At 37.8% G+C, this 15,142-nt stretch overlaps 1 protein-coding gene across 1 annotated transcript in view; it reads right to left on the reverse strand.

Annotated features, from left to right (window-relative positions):
• Positions 1 to 15,142, reverse strand: part of cacna1aa (calcium channel, voltage-dependent, P/Q type, alpha 1A subunit, a) — a 149,318-nt gene that overhangs the window by 68,353 nt on the left and 65,823 nt on the right. Inside the window, exons 7-13 of the mRNA XM_055152342.1 lie at positions 7,930 to 8,033; positions 6,377 to 6,492; positions 4,927 to 4,971; positions 4,751 to 4,831; positions 3,688 to 3,894; positions 1,370 to 1,482; positions 1,137 to 1,249 (exon numbers count right to left, since the gene is read on the reverse strand). Of these exons, the coding sequence (XP_055008317.1) occupies positions 1,137 to 1,249; positions 1,370 to 1,482; positions 3,688 to 3,894; positions 4,751 to 4,831; positions 4,927 to 4,971; positions 6,377 to 6,492; positions 7,930 to 8,033 (779 nt within the window). The remainder of the gene's footprint in view (positions 1 to 1,136; positions 1,250 to 1,369; positions 1,483 to 3,687; positions 3,895 to 4,750; positions 4,832 to 4,926; positions 4,972 to 6,376; positions 6,493 to 7,929; positions 8,034 to 15,142) is intronic.

Raw genomic sequence — 15,142 nt, forward strand, 5'->3', positions numbered from 1 at the left:
TAATAGGGTTGTCCCGATCCGATTATGGACTCGATCTGGACTTGGCCTTTTTGTTCCGTTCAAGTATCGGATAAATAATATACGTATATAACACACAGGGCACACAGGACACACAGCACACAATTTTTTATTTTATTTTTTTGTACTGAGGCGCGGGATTTGCACTGGGAAGTCCAGTTAGAGCGACTGTCTTCCCCAACGCCTGCTGTAGGACTACTAGAGGTACACATCTACAGTCTTAAACTCTAGTCTTACTGCAGGTGAATATTGTATTTAACTATATTATACTGTAAGAATGAAAGTTCCTGAGAAGTACTGTCAATCACTTAGACATTATAAGTATCACAGTTATTAACGTGTGCCCCCAGAAGTACACAGAATGACCTTTGAGGATGCACAAAGTGAGTCATAAAAAATAAATGTCATCTCATTTTTATGTGGTAAGATTTTGTATTATTTGGATATCATAGACTGGCTTAAATATAAATAATAAATAAATTATAAATAATATAATATCAAATATACAAACTATAGATTGTGCAGAGCCTAGTCTCAGGGTCTGACCTGATTCTGGTCTGGTTCCTGTTTTGTCCAGTTCACTAAGTTACACATTCCAAGACCAGACTGTGGTAAAAGTCAAGATTTTCAACAATGATGGTGCTTGGTTAGAAAAGTTAATAAAATAAAAATTTTGGACATTTAATTTTTCACACTAAGTTCAGTCCAAATACTACACATTGAAATCAATAGAATCTGATCCCCCCATACATCCTAGATCTTATTCTTTGCTCTTAGTTAATAATGTTTTATAGAAGTATCGGATTGGGACTCGGTATCGGCAGATACTCAAATTTAAATGACTCGGACTCGGGGGCTAAAAAAAACGTGACTGGGACATCCCTAAATCATAATAGTAATAGTTAATGAGAACTTAACAGAACGCTATAGTGGCGTGAAAGAGATATTAAATTTCCATGACTTTTCCAAAACTTTCATTGAATTTACACAATTCCATGACTTTTCCAGGCCCGGAAGATGACATTTTCAATTTCCATAACAGTGGGAACCCTGATATGTGTAAAAAGCTTTCATTATTAGAGGAGGTATACTGTATAATGTGCAAAAGTCAAACTTACTTCGTGACTTTGAAGATCCTCAATAACCTGAGAGCTCGGAGCACACTGATGCCGAAGGACGTGCCCGGCTGGATCATGGACCACAGGACCTCGAAGATACTGCCCGAGATCACCTGAGTGAGGAGGACGAGGGCGAGACTTGTGAGAATTATGAGAAGAATAGTCTGTTCATGGTGTTTAGTTGATTCTCATGATAACTTTGTGATGTTAGGGTGTGGCTGGTGTGGACTCACGATGCAGTCGAAGCAGTTGAATGAGGAGTTGAGGTAGGCCTGCCTCCCCAGACCGTACATCTTTATCATCATCTCAGTCAAGAAGATCCCCAGGAAGATGAATTCAGCATAATCTTAGTGTAGGAACAAACGCAGGGAGAGGTTAGGGACAAGGTACACAAGGTAAAAACAAGCCTAGAAATACACCGTTTTCATGAGATAATGAAAACTGTTACAGGAGACAAAACACCAGTGATTAAATTTGATTTTTATGTGTTACTAAATTCTTTCAAGACCTAACTTTTGGTTGATTTTATTGTAAAACTATTATCAGCTATCCAATGTCATTAATTTGAGCTCTTTAGGATCAAATGTACTGTGGGGAGATAATGTTATTTTGTGAAGAATAAGGAGAAAACAAAATTGAGCACTTCTACCGTGAGACCAAGAATCAATATCGGATTGAAGTTTAAAAAGTGGTATCAAGGACAATTCAAGAAGAAACCCAAACACGTGTAGAACATGCAAACTCCTCTCCCCACCTGGGAATAAAATTTGTAACTTTCTTATTGTGAGGCATTTGTACTTAAATGAACAATATTACTCTATTTTCTGATCTATGTTATAATATTCTTATCACAAACAGACCTGTGTTTTGTTTCATTCACACGTTTAACACACAAACCCTGCATATTTAGGCCAAGTTCTTCTCTCAAATTGAAAAAAACAACAACAAAAAAACTGTTCCACCTTGTTATGTCATGCGGTAATACAGGAAGTGCTCCACTGTGCTTTTAAACTCAATACATTTTCACTAGAATCATTTGGATAATTTCAGCCCTGGAATTGCCAGAAACAGATGGAGGCCCAAAAATGCAGGACTGCAGTTGAAGTTCTTTAATGACAAAAAGTGACAAAAAACAAAAAGACCCAAAAGTCAAAACTAAACTGCCGTAAGACAAGACAAGACACTGACAATGACAATGGACCAATAAAGGGCAGAGGAGAACACAGGATATATATGCACACAAATACAGATGTAACACATTAGGACGGGGCAAACGATCAACAGACAGGAACTCAAATTCAAAACTACAAGCAGACAGGACAAATGTCAAACTAAAACACCAAGGGCACACAAAGCTAAAGGAAAGAACTTCACCAAAATAAGCGCAAAACGACTACAAAACCTGAATCATGACAGCACCACTTAACTAAATGTAAAACTACCACTTCATGACATCCCAAGGTGCAACAGAGCATTTTGAGCTTTGAAGATGTAGAGAGTCTAATAATAAAGGGTTACTCAAACAACTCCTGGTATGTTTTTTGAGAAGAGTTTAAAGCTCACGAGTCAATTTTGTGTAATACAAGCCCTTTAAACTTACCGACCCAGCTCTTTAAAGGTGCATTGTGTAACTTTTCTCGTGGAGGGTCCGTCAAATGCGTTTCTCCGTGGAGAAGTTATTGCTTTGTCTGGAATGTTTCACACTATGGTATTAAAGCTTTCTATTTTAACTGAGACCAAACCAGATCAAATCACAGGCCAGATCTGTGGAGAGGCGACCCCGCTCACAGTCAGAATGCCTGTTTTTCTAGGTATTTGTGAGCTATAAAACCACCTTTAACTGAATAAATGTAAGTAGAGCTGTTTAATGTCAGGCAGAGAAATGACATATCCATAGAAACAAGAAGGTGACAGAATCCTAGGGCTGCGCGATGATAGAAAAAAATCACTATCACGATCATTTTGGTCAATATTGAAATCACGATTATTATTATCAAAAGATTATTTTTTTAGTTACACGATGCATTTATTCAGCATTTCTCTCTAAAAAAACACTTTGTTATTGATAATTTATGTAAAACTTTCAAACTGAAGATAAATATAGGCTACAAATATGTATCTTAAAATTAATTAAATATACTTTGAACATGAAATAAGGCATAGAAAAACAAATGTATCCATTAAATGTATCCAAAATAAACTATATATCCAGCTGTTCTAAAATCTCTATACTTAAAAAATAAATAAAATATACTTATTTATATAAAAAAATATCCTAAAATAAACAGTTTTAAGCTTTCGTTTCAATGAGTTTGGAGATTGTTTGACACACAAATCAAAATCATGATCAAAATTCAATTAAGTCTTGAAGAATCCCCAACCAAAAAGTTACATAATGCACCTTTAAAGGTCACAAGAAACAATTTTGTGTCATATAGGCACTTTAAACTTACATATCAACTCCATAAGCATTCCTAACTCTAATCTATGCTTTCTATTAAACCCTTAAGGAAGCTTTAGTCCCTCTCCCTCCCGTCTCCCACACACTCACAGAGGAAGTCGGACAGAGGCTCTGGCTGGTCGTAGTGCACCACGGCCACACACAGCGTGTTGAGCCCCACCAGGCACAGCACGGTCCAGTAGAAGGCCTGGGTCTTCACCACGCGACGGATCAGGAAACGCAGACGCCTCTCTCGCCTTTTGAAGTTGGAGCCTTCCAGTTTGGAGCTCTTCAGGCTGGCACGGGCGAACGGGGAGCCTGTGAGAGCAAGATGAGCACGATTTGTTATCATTTATGCCATAAAATAATAGCGAGAAGTCTTAAAAGATAATAATGGAAATTTAAAAAGGGAAAAAATATTGAGATTGATTTTATACACCAAAAATGCTGAACTAAATATAAGTAGTTGGCTCTTTATGACACATTAAATACAAGATTTTTACTGTCTTAAAAATGTTTAAGTTTCAGTGGTCAAAAAGTTATTCGTCACTTTCCTAACCCATTCCTCACATCCTAATTATTCACTTCGATGAGTTTATAAGCGCTTTCACATCTGTCAGAGGCCAGAGGGAAGTTTTACTGTCATAGTAATGCTAACAACAACTAGCATTCTAACTGCGCACCAGCCTTATGGAGCCGTATGGATTCATGGACGATAAAAGTGCTTTTATAATTAGAAGCAGATCACACACAAAGGCCTAATTTTTTAACAAATTTGACTTTGTTATATGAATAAAATCGGATACAGCCCATTTAAAGGTGCACTTTGTATGTAAACATTATGTATGTATACGCTGAAATCTTTAATTAGTCACATTTAGAATATTATTTTGTTTTTGACAACTCCCAATACTGGAGTTTTTCAGCTGCTGCCAATAAGATAATGCTTATGGCACCCAGCTCTAATTCAATTTAACCAAGAGTAAAAGATCTGTCATATCGACAATAGCTACGCTGCTAATTTGCGTTTTCAACATCTTTCAATTTATCCAAGCATTTAACTGTAAAGTAAAAGAGGAAGTGGTGCAAAAAATAATTCTTCTATAAAGTTATAAGGTATGACAATGTAAAGAAAACTACAAAGTCAGGATAAAGAAGTTGCGTTGCGTCTTACCAACGTGGTCGCCCTCCCCTTCCTCCGGGTTCAGCAGCTCTGCTTTGCTCTTGTGGTTTTTGGTGGCTCTCCTGCGAGATCCTGAAATAAAAGAAGAGACGTTCAAAATATGAATTCCTTACAACTTACAATCGTCCAGTGCAGCCGTGTTTTTAAAAAAGTTGTCCGGATTTTACCATCGTAATCAGCATCGTTCTCATCATCGGCCAACAGGACCTCCTCTGCAAAACAAGAGAAGTATTACATCAGAACAGAAGTAGAAGGATAGAGTATTACCAAACTATTCAACCCGCCCAGACACAGGGAGAACACACAGGAATCGAACTTGTAACCTTCTAAACACCATATCACCATTTAAAAATTTATGTAAAAACCTATGTAACCTTTTAAAAGTGATATATTTATTAGATTAGCAATTGACTGTATTACTCGGTTACTACAATTAGAATTTTAAAGTGTTAAACGAGTTTCTATGATTAATTTGGAAGAAGCTCCATTATAATATATATATATATATATATATATATATATATATATAAACACATTTTTTACATGTACCGTATTTTTCGAACTATAAGTCACACTTTTTTTCATGGTTTGGGTGTTTCCTGCAACTTATACTCCCGTGCGACTTATATATTTAAATTTTCATACTGACAGCCGCGAGAGGCTCTAGGCTTGTGCGTCAGTATCTAGTACTACTATTACTCCTGTACCACTGTCACTTCACATTCTACTGCGCATGTCTCCTGCAGAAAGAGCCTCTGTCTTGCTGCAAATACTGAAATATTCAGACGAAAAAGGTAATTGAGCAGAGGAAAGAAATTTTGGAGTGAGCGAGAAAATTGTGAGGGAAGGGTGAAAAGCAGGGATAGAGAACACAGCTTCATGGCAACTGGGAGGGTTTCCTGGAAGTCACTGGATGAATTGAGCCTGAAAAAGCCTGAACTTCAATGACAACCAAAACCATACTGTCTGGATTCAGAAAGGCTGGAATAATTCTAACTGGAACTGATGCTGAGTCTGATGACAGGGACGCAGAATAGGAAGCGGTGCTCCGTTTACATCGTGGATCTACGTTTTACCTCTGGAGGTTGCGCAGAAGTGACACCGAGGATGAAGAAGTCAATGAATTTAATGATTTAGAGTGAGATAGTGAATTTGGTAAACTTATGTTCTGTTGTTTATGCTATAATTATCTGAATAAGTGTTAATATGTTACGTTAACATATTAAAACCTATTCAGCCTGTTGTTCTCTGTTCTATTGTTATTACTGTAACTTGCCTTTTAAGATGAAATGTCGGTTCCTGGTCGCTGATTTTATAAAATACATTTCCCCAAAAAGTGCGACTTACTCCGGTGCGACTTATATATTTTTTTTTCTTCTTCATTGCGCATTTTTTGGCTGGTGTGACTTATAGTCTGGAGCGACTTATAGTCCAGAAAATACGGTAATCAGACTTTGTGTATTCGACTGGTTGAAAAATACCTAAATAATCTTGAATATTTAAAATTTGTAATCTCTAATGGTTAATGTAAACTGCTACAGGATGAAATCCAGTGAACTTGGCAGTGAGTGGAAGTTAGCGTCAGCCTTGCAGGGCACACATATGGTGAGTACGTACCAGCTTTACAGATCCACTCCAGGTAACCGTTAAGCTCCCTCTCGATCTGCTGCTGTCTGCGGAGCTTCAAGAACTCACTGCGGTTCTCCACGCGCTCTCGCTCTTTGGCAAACTCCCTGTAAACACAATTACATTTAAAAATATATCTCACTTCCATATTTGAAAATGACACATGGGACTCAGTTCTTGCAAAGGGGGGAAGGGGGTGTATTAGAGAAGCCTGGGGTTTATTCAGTGCAAATTCTCTGTAGATATTATATCTGTCAGGGCTTGAAAATGTCAGGCTGACACAGGTACTTCCATACATGCTTCAGGGGAATGCCCGTGGGTCTCTCCAATATAGAGGAAGGTGTTGGACTTCATGCTGCCTGGTTATCGTGTAACTTAAGTATTCCAGGCTGCGTCTACTGGGAACAAGAATCTTATCTGCACCAACCTGTATTCAGAGTGAGAAGTACTCCACTGGTGGTGGTATGTGCCTGTTTGATTCGAACAATGTGGACAAAACCAAGTACACTGGTCCCTCATTTATCACTGGGGTTACGTTCTAAAAATAACCCACGATAGGTGAAATCCGAGAAGTAGTCAACTTTATATTTTACAATGATTATATCTGTTTTAAGGCTGTAAAACCCCTCACCACACACTTTATACACTTAGGACAGTTACAGCCCTTTTTGCATCCTTCTTAAAACGTATTGCTGCTGTCGTCCTTTTTTTATTTTCCTCCTTCTTTATGTAACGAACTGAAGATTAATTTATTCTGTAATGGAGCCCTACAGCGCAGAGTCCTGCACGGGTCCGAAATTATATCAAACTTTTGCGCTGCATACGCCACGTACTGAACCAAGACTAAACCAGGACTAACCCAGGACTGATTCCAGGACTGAAGAGGAGGACTAAACCAGGAATGAACTAGGACTAAAACAGAACTGAAACAGGACTCAGTGTTGGGATGGGCTCGGAGGTGACCGCAGGAGAAAGGACCGACGGAAAGCTACGCACATCACAGAGGTAAACGTGGCAATTGCCCGATCACGCTTTGCGGACACCCTGCTCGGCGTTCTCTCTCTTAAGTCCAAGATTAGTCCTGGTTTAGACCTGGTTTAGTCCTGACCCACCTGTGTGTAATTACTACCCGCCTGTAATACGCAATACACGTTCATACACTGTTAAAAAAAGCATGCAAAATTTAACTAAAATATACGCAAAACAGCGAGACAGCGAAAGGTAAACCGTGACAATGCGAGGGACGACTGTACGCCAACACTAAAACAGTGGAAGGAGAAAATGTCCAAAAGCTCTACGTGTGAGAGAAGAAGCTGTAGAGGGCTTGTGGTAAAGGTGGGGCTGTGGCTGCACAATGAGACAGCTCTTGTACGTAGTTTAATTTAGTTTAGAATTGTGTAGCATTTGTTTTTGTTTCATATTCGATGTTGTGTTTTTTTCTTATGCTTTTTTGAAACTTAAAATAAAGTAACATTTGTGACAATCATAAAATCATAATACAATTTGACAGTGTGACATCCTTTTACAGACTTCTGAACACTCACCCTGACAAGACACCCAGCACCAGGTTGAGCATGAAGAAGGAGCCGATGATGATGAGGGGGATGAAGTACATCCAGTTCCATGCGCTCCCTGAGGCGTCGTTGCTCTGAGGAGGGAAACACAAAAAACATAGGTTAATGCACATTTCAAGTTATTATTACTTTTTTTTAAATCAAAATTTTCATCTGAATTTCATGGGCATTTGTTTTGTTTTATTGATTTTATTTGTCTATTTGACAGTTTTTTTTTTGGCTATTGTTCTTCGTGGGTTTCTTACGCTCTATTATTTTTTTGAGGGTCTGAACATCGACGGAAAGTCTACAAACTGGTATGGGATCGTCCGGCCTGGCGAAAAATTTGATAAAATGGGCATCGCGACAATGCCCAAAGTGACCCGACTCAACAGCGCCGCCTAGAATTGGACCCCTATGGGAGTGGGGACAAGCAAAGTTTGTCACAGGAAAACGAAATTCGGGACAGTCACAGAGAACAATGAGACAAGCCAAAAGATTAACTGGAGCATGTCTCTGTGACGAACATGAAGTCGGCAAAACTGGATAAAAAATTTGCCGCAGTTTTGAATGCGTGTGTGCAAAAAGATTCAAGTCCCTGGTGTTTGGTCCAAATGAGCTCTGAGTTTTGAGATTTGACATGTCACATCTACAGACATACGTTCACAAAAGTTGTATTTTTTGGGGGGGAAACTCCTTACTCCTTGCTCATTGCATGCCGGCGAAAAACACGTTAATTTCCTGTTTCTTTGGTGACCTCTCACGGCCACAGACATTGGCCTAAAGAGTCAGTTGAGTGAACCGGACCTGAATGTAATGAAATATGAAATCTAATAAAAGTGAACACTAGTGCCCCCTACCATAGACATGAAACGTATTATTAACATTATTTAAATTTGTTTTACTCTGTTTATTTGTATTAAATTGTAGATTGTTTTTATTTTTCTTTGTGCAGCCCCTTGGAAAGAGTCTTTGTTTATAAAATGTGCTCTAGAAATAAAATAGATTGGATTGGATTGTTGAATTTGTCCATAAAATGTCTGCAAATTATTGTTTAAAAGGTCTTATATTACGCAAAATTGAGTCTTGTGAGCTTGAAAATATCGCTTCATGACATCACAAGGTGGAACAGAGCATTGTGAGCTTCAGAGATGTAGACAGAATAATAATAAAGGGTTACTCAAACATGTGAATGAAATAAACGTCATAGCGACCCTTTAAATAATCATAATAAAATCAAATAAATTAAATTAAACTACCATGGTACATTAAAAAAATAAATAAAATCTTCCTAAAACAAAACAAAAAAATATATATAATAATATTCTGTACTCATCCCTACACAAATCATTGCCGCAGTTCCAAATGGTTCACTCTATTGTAATTTATTCACTCTATTCACGCTGTTGTAAGTCCCGGCTTGAAATTACGTTAAAACCCAACGCTGTAATTTGTCAATACGGAAAGCGACGCATTAAGATGGTAGTCATGCAACGGCAACGCTAGCATGAATTAGCCATAAGTAAGTCATCTCAATAAGGAAATGCATAAGTGCGTCTGTATTTTCCTCCTCTTCGCGCAGTAAATAATGTATAACAGCTGCTTAGCCCCACCATCTTGCTCTCCCTTCTCCAAGCACTCGTTGGACTTAAGAGGTTTGCCTGCAAAGATAGAGCAGGTTAATTTTGTATTTCTGGGAAGGATTTAAGGTAAAACGTAGATGTTCATTTAAAAACTACCACTTTGTGACATCGCAAGGTGGAAAAGAGCATTTGAGCTTTAGAGGTGTAGACTGAACCATGTGTGAATGAAACAAAACACGACTCCAGTTATGTTTTTGAGGAAGTAATGACATTTTAACATGACTTAAAGCTCACAAGAGTCAATTTTACGTAATATGGAACCTTAACCTCTTTAAAATAATCACATGGTTATAATGGTTCTTCATGACAAAAATGATTTTTTTATGCAGTACAGATTTTTGTTCAACATTTTTATATCAGTGTCTTCATTTACTCCTGCTCTAATCATACATACCAAATAATATATAATATTCTGCAATTTTAAATTCATTTTTGAAGGCTAGTCTCAAATTATGTGCATGAAATATATTCCAGCTCATTTTAAATTTGTTTGTGTTTGGGTTTTCAGAGGCTGGGGATGTCATAAAATAGTGCCATTGACATTTGTTTATTTTTTAAAGCCTATTTTTAATAAATAATCACACCCATGGTCTTTCATGACAAAAATGTACATCGGAAAAGAATACCATATTCTTTTTATGCAATATGGATTTTTGTTCAACATTTTTATATCAGTGTCTTCATTTACTCCTGCTCTAATCATACATACCAAATAATACATAATATTTTGAAATTTTAACACCTTAAATGCCATTTTTGACAGCTAAAGTCTAAAATTATGTGCATGAAATATCTTCCAACTCATTGTAATTTGTTTGTGATGGGGTTTTCAGAGGCTGGGGATGTCATAAAATAGTGCCATTGACATTTGTTTATTTTTAATAAATAATCACACCCATGGTTCTTCGTGACAAAAATGTACATCGGAAAAGAATACCATATTATTTTTATGCAATATCTTTGTCCAACTTTTTGATATCACTGTCTTAACTTACTATTTTGAAATTTTAAATCATTATCATAATTATTAAACTAATAATAGACTAACTGAAATCCTGATTATGTGAAAAACAATGTACTGTGAAAAAAAAATTTACCTTAAAACCCTGTAATCGATTTTTTCCATGTATTTGAAAGTACAGATATTTTGTAAAAGCAGCTTTTGAGGTCAAAATAAGTCCGCTGTGTACTGTCCGCAACCAATTGTGAAGCTTTTTTTGTCCGAGCATGAGTAGAAGTGTGTGGTTAGCATGCTAGTTGTTGTCATAAACTCATCGTGGTGAGTAATTTAGATGCTCTGAATGCATAAGGTAAGTGAGGAATAACTTTTTAAAAATGAACTAGACCTGTTTTACACTTATTTCAATGCGCACTATGTAACTTTTGTTGGGGGTCTGTCGCCCGCTTGTTTCTATGGATACGTCTTTGCTCTCCCTGGAATGTTCCGCAGTATGACATTATACAGCTCTACCTTACACTTTTTTTAATTACAGATGGTTTTATAGCTCAAAAATACCTAGAAAAACAGGCATTGTGACTATACCTTACATTTATTCATTTACATGCATTTGTTTTGTTTTGTAGATCAAAAGTATAGGCATTCTGACTGTGAGCGGGGTCGCCTCTCCACAGATCTGACCTGTAACTCGGTCCAGTTTGGTCTCCATGAAGATATAAAGGTTTAATGCCATACTGTGAAACATTCCAGACGAAGCAATAATATCTCCATAGAGAAAAGCATTTGACAAACCCTCCACCAAAAATGTTACACAATACATCTTTAAGAAACAGCATATATTTTTATTTTTTACAATTTCTTTGTAATGTTTTGTGATTTATGTTTTAAAGCCATGGAATTTACATGAGTTGTTTTGTTTTGTTGTTTTTTCAGAGGAAAACGTATGCCAAATAGATCAGCACGTGTATTAAAATTTTTCACATTTACACGTTTTTGTGTAAATGTGTTTTCGTTCCAATTCATGTAATCTTGATTAAAATTTGACAAAAGTGTTTTATACCTGTTCCACAATTCATACTTTTCAAGATTTTTTCCAATGTAGGTTACTTGATCTTCTTCATAACCTGATGTGTAACATTCAGTGTGGTTTCTATCCTCTAAAAAGTCAGTCATGCCACACTGAACCCAACGGAGCGCTGCTGACGTTTTTTTTTTTTTTTTTTTTTTTTTTTCCTTTTTTAACATTAAACTTTTATCACACTCTTCCCTGGCAGCTGCAAGAATAACTCGGGCTGAACAGGCTTTTTTAAATATAGAGCAGCTTCAGGGAGGAGGGACAGGGAGGGAGAAAGAGGGAAGAAAGAGGAGAGACGGGCTCAACGGGACTCACTTCAACTGTTAGCATGTTAGCATTTGAAGGATGAGCTTTAACTGTTAGTCTGTTAGCGCTGGGGTGAATAGACACTTCAAGAATTTCGGACTTCCGGTCATTGCGCAATGCATACTGGGAAGGATTCTCCGAAAAAGTGAGCATCAAACCGCCATGTTTGATTTTACAGTGGGATGCGTCTATTGTCAAAGCCGATCTTTTCTAGTCTTTTGAAACATATCGCTTTTGTTTCTGGTTCTGATATTGTCATATTTTAGTTTTGGGATTTGGACTTCGTTCATTGTGTGGTTGTTGGATGTCCTAACAGCGGAAAACGGCTCGAGAAATGTGTTTGCGAACTCCATAGATGCAAAAGGGAAGCAGATGTGTGTGACTGCAAACCTCCGTTCAAACTGTTTCCCTTCCCAACGGAATTGAAAAACAGAGAAAGGCGAAGGTGATGGGCAGCATTGATCCACAGGAAGGATGAAAAAGGAAACCTTTCACTGCCTAAATCACCCCGAGTTTGCAGCCAACATTTGTATTGCGCCATCAAAGCGGGAAACCCCTTTTGTTAAGCAAGAGGTGCAGAAGACAATCAGGCTGAGCTCACACTTTCTTGTTCTTGTGGTTTTACAGCAACATCACGTCTTGGTCTCTTTGCAGTGGAAGGTGTTTCTTGGTGAACAGCTGATGCCTTTTGCTTTGGCGTTGACTTTTTAAATTCGTAACCAAGGTGGAGTGAGGGATCGGGATTTTGCTTCAGTGGCGCTCCACATACAAAATGTTTGCTGCAAACAAACATGGCGGTTTGATGCTCACATTTTCGGAGAATCCTTCCCAGTATGCATTGCGCAGTGACCGGAAGTCTGAGATTCTTGATGTGTGTATGAACTTCTATTGTTAGCATGTTAGCATTTAAAGGGCGAACTTTAATTATTATGCCGCATTCTTTAAGCGAAAACACACCACATCAGCCATTTTGGTAGGCAAAAAGCGTCCGTATCAACAAGTCAACATCAACATCATCAACAGTTATCGGCGACCAACATAGGGTAACCATATTTTCGTTTGTGAAAACCCGGACACCTTACCGGGGTTGGGGGGTGAAGCCTCGACATTGAGCTACTCTCACCTCGCAACCTGTGCACATGGCCTCCCACTTGTCCCGACCAGGCCGGAAAACAGAGAATTTCTTGTTCAAGTCATCATTAAATGGTTGCATGCTGAACAACTGTTTGTGTCTGCTCGCTCCTTCTGAGTGTACAGAAAGCAATGAGAGCCACTTAATTTAACAGCCCCAATAAAAGGTAATGAAAACCCAGACATTTCCATCACTTAAAAAAAAAAAAACCCGGACGCCCAGGACAGGACGCAAAAAGGGACATGTCCAGGGAAAAACGGACGTTTGGTCACCCTAGTACAACATCAACAATCGTCAACAGTTATCGTGAATTTTAACTTTTCAAAGTAACATTTTTGATCCTCAACATTCAGTGACTTAGAGAAGATGATGAAATCATGTCAAAACAATTAAATGCAAAACCTACTTCAAAATAAGACAAGTTATCTCATGACAGACATACGCAACGCAACTGTCAACACAAACGAGCAGCCCCACTGACTTTTTGCCTACCAGTCACTGCGCACGTGCGGGAAAAGCCAGATGTAAACAAGATCATTTTCTTGTATTCTATTGTGCTCAGAACTCGGGGAAAACCGACCTCCACCTCTAGAAAGTGCAATGGAATGGCCAATCAAATCGGAACATGTAATCGTCAAACTGCCATAATTGCGTCGCCAACAGGTAACGTTAGCTAACAGACTGTATTTATTAGCAGGAGCTAGCGATACCTGACGTTAACTACATAAGCTAACCAAATAAACATGAAACTTTGTTGGGCAGCCATATTTTCCCGACTGTTGCAATGGAACGCATTTAAAACGGACAACTTGGATATATCGACTACCGAGATTCAGTAGTATGCAGCATAAATGAGTTCCATCACAACAGTTGGGGAAAATAGGGACGTTCGAGAAAGTTTAATGTAACATTGTTAGCTGTCGGTGACTCAGTTATGGCAGTTTGACTATTACAAATTGTGTCTACTGTTAAATGATGTGAAAGAAAGTCTAAACGTCGCCATAAAGTTTTTAGAAGACACTTTCTGTACACAGCCACAACTTAACGCATCAGAATGACGAAAAGACAATTCTCCCCGTTTACTGTGTGTGCTGATATTTTTGCTGTAACGTACAATAAATCCATCTGACTCGGTCTTTATCCAACTAGCCCGAGTTTGTGTTTCAGAACCCAGATTTGATTGGCCGTTCCATTGCACTTTCTTGATATGGAGGTTGGTTTTCCTCGAGTCTCGAGCACAAGACTTTAATTGTTAGCATTTGAAGGTGAACTTTAATTATTAGCATGTTAGCATTTCAAGGATGAACGTTAATTTCTTGCTGTTTACATGTTAGAAATTGAGTGGATGAACTTCAGTTGTTAACATTAATTTATAGATGTTCGCATGTTAGCACTTGAATGATGATGTTTAATTGTTAGCTGTTAGCGTTTAGGTGGATGAACATCAATTGTTAGCATGTTAGCATTTGAAGGATGAACTTTAATTGTTAGCATTTCATGGATGAAGTTAAACTGCTGGCCTGTAAGCATTTTATGGTTTATAAGGTTTACAGTGTTTGCATTTAAAGCATGAACTAAATTGTTAGCATTTTGAAGGATCAGCTTTATAATTTTTGGTCAAACACGTGACAAAAACGCAAAATGCCACCATATTGGTTAATAGTAATACATTAGATTTATCTAGCTTTTTTTTTTTTTGGACACTCAAAGACGCTTTAGTTTACACTGCATTATTCATTCACTCCAGCATCAGCGGTGGCAAGCTACAACTGTACGGCTGCCAATGTGCCCTTCAGCCAACACTAATCACTCACGTACACACCTAATGTACGGCTAATGTAAACAAATGTAAGGAATCAAACATTCACTTCACAAATGATCAGTATTAAATTAGTAGTGAAGGTACAGTTAGGGTGACCAGAATTTCAAATTAAAAACCTGGGATATCCACGTTTTTTTGGTTGTTGGTAATAATAAAATTGTGAAACGAGTGCGTAATTAAGGAAAATTGTTATGCAGAGACCATTTATGACTAACATGTGAGTCAGTGTAATCACATTTTCTTTGTGTTTTGGTCATTTTTAAGCAGA

The sequence above is a fragment of the Boleophthalmus pectinirostris genome, unplaced genomic scaffold, assembly GCF_026225935.1.
Source record: "Boleophthalmus pectinirostris isolate CB_2022bp ecotype Guang Dong unplaced genomic scaffold, ASM2622593v1 HiC_scaffold_17, whole genome shotgun sequence".
NCBI classification, from domain to species: domain Eukaryota; kingdom Metazoa; phylum Chordata; class Actinopteri; order Gobiiformes; family Gobiidae; genus Boleophthalmus; species Boleophthalmus pectinirostris.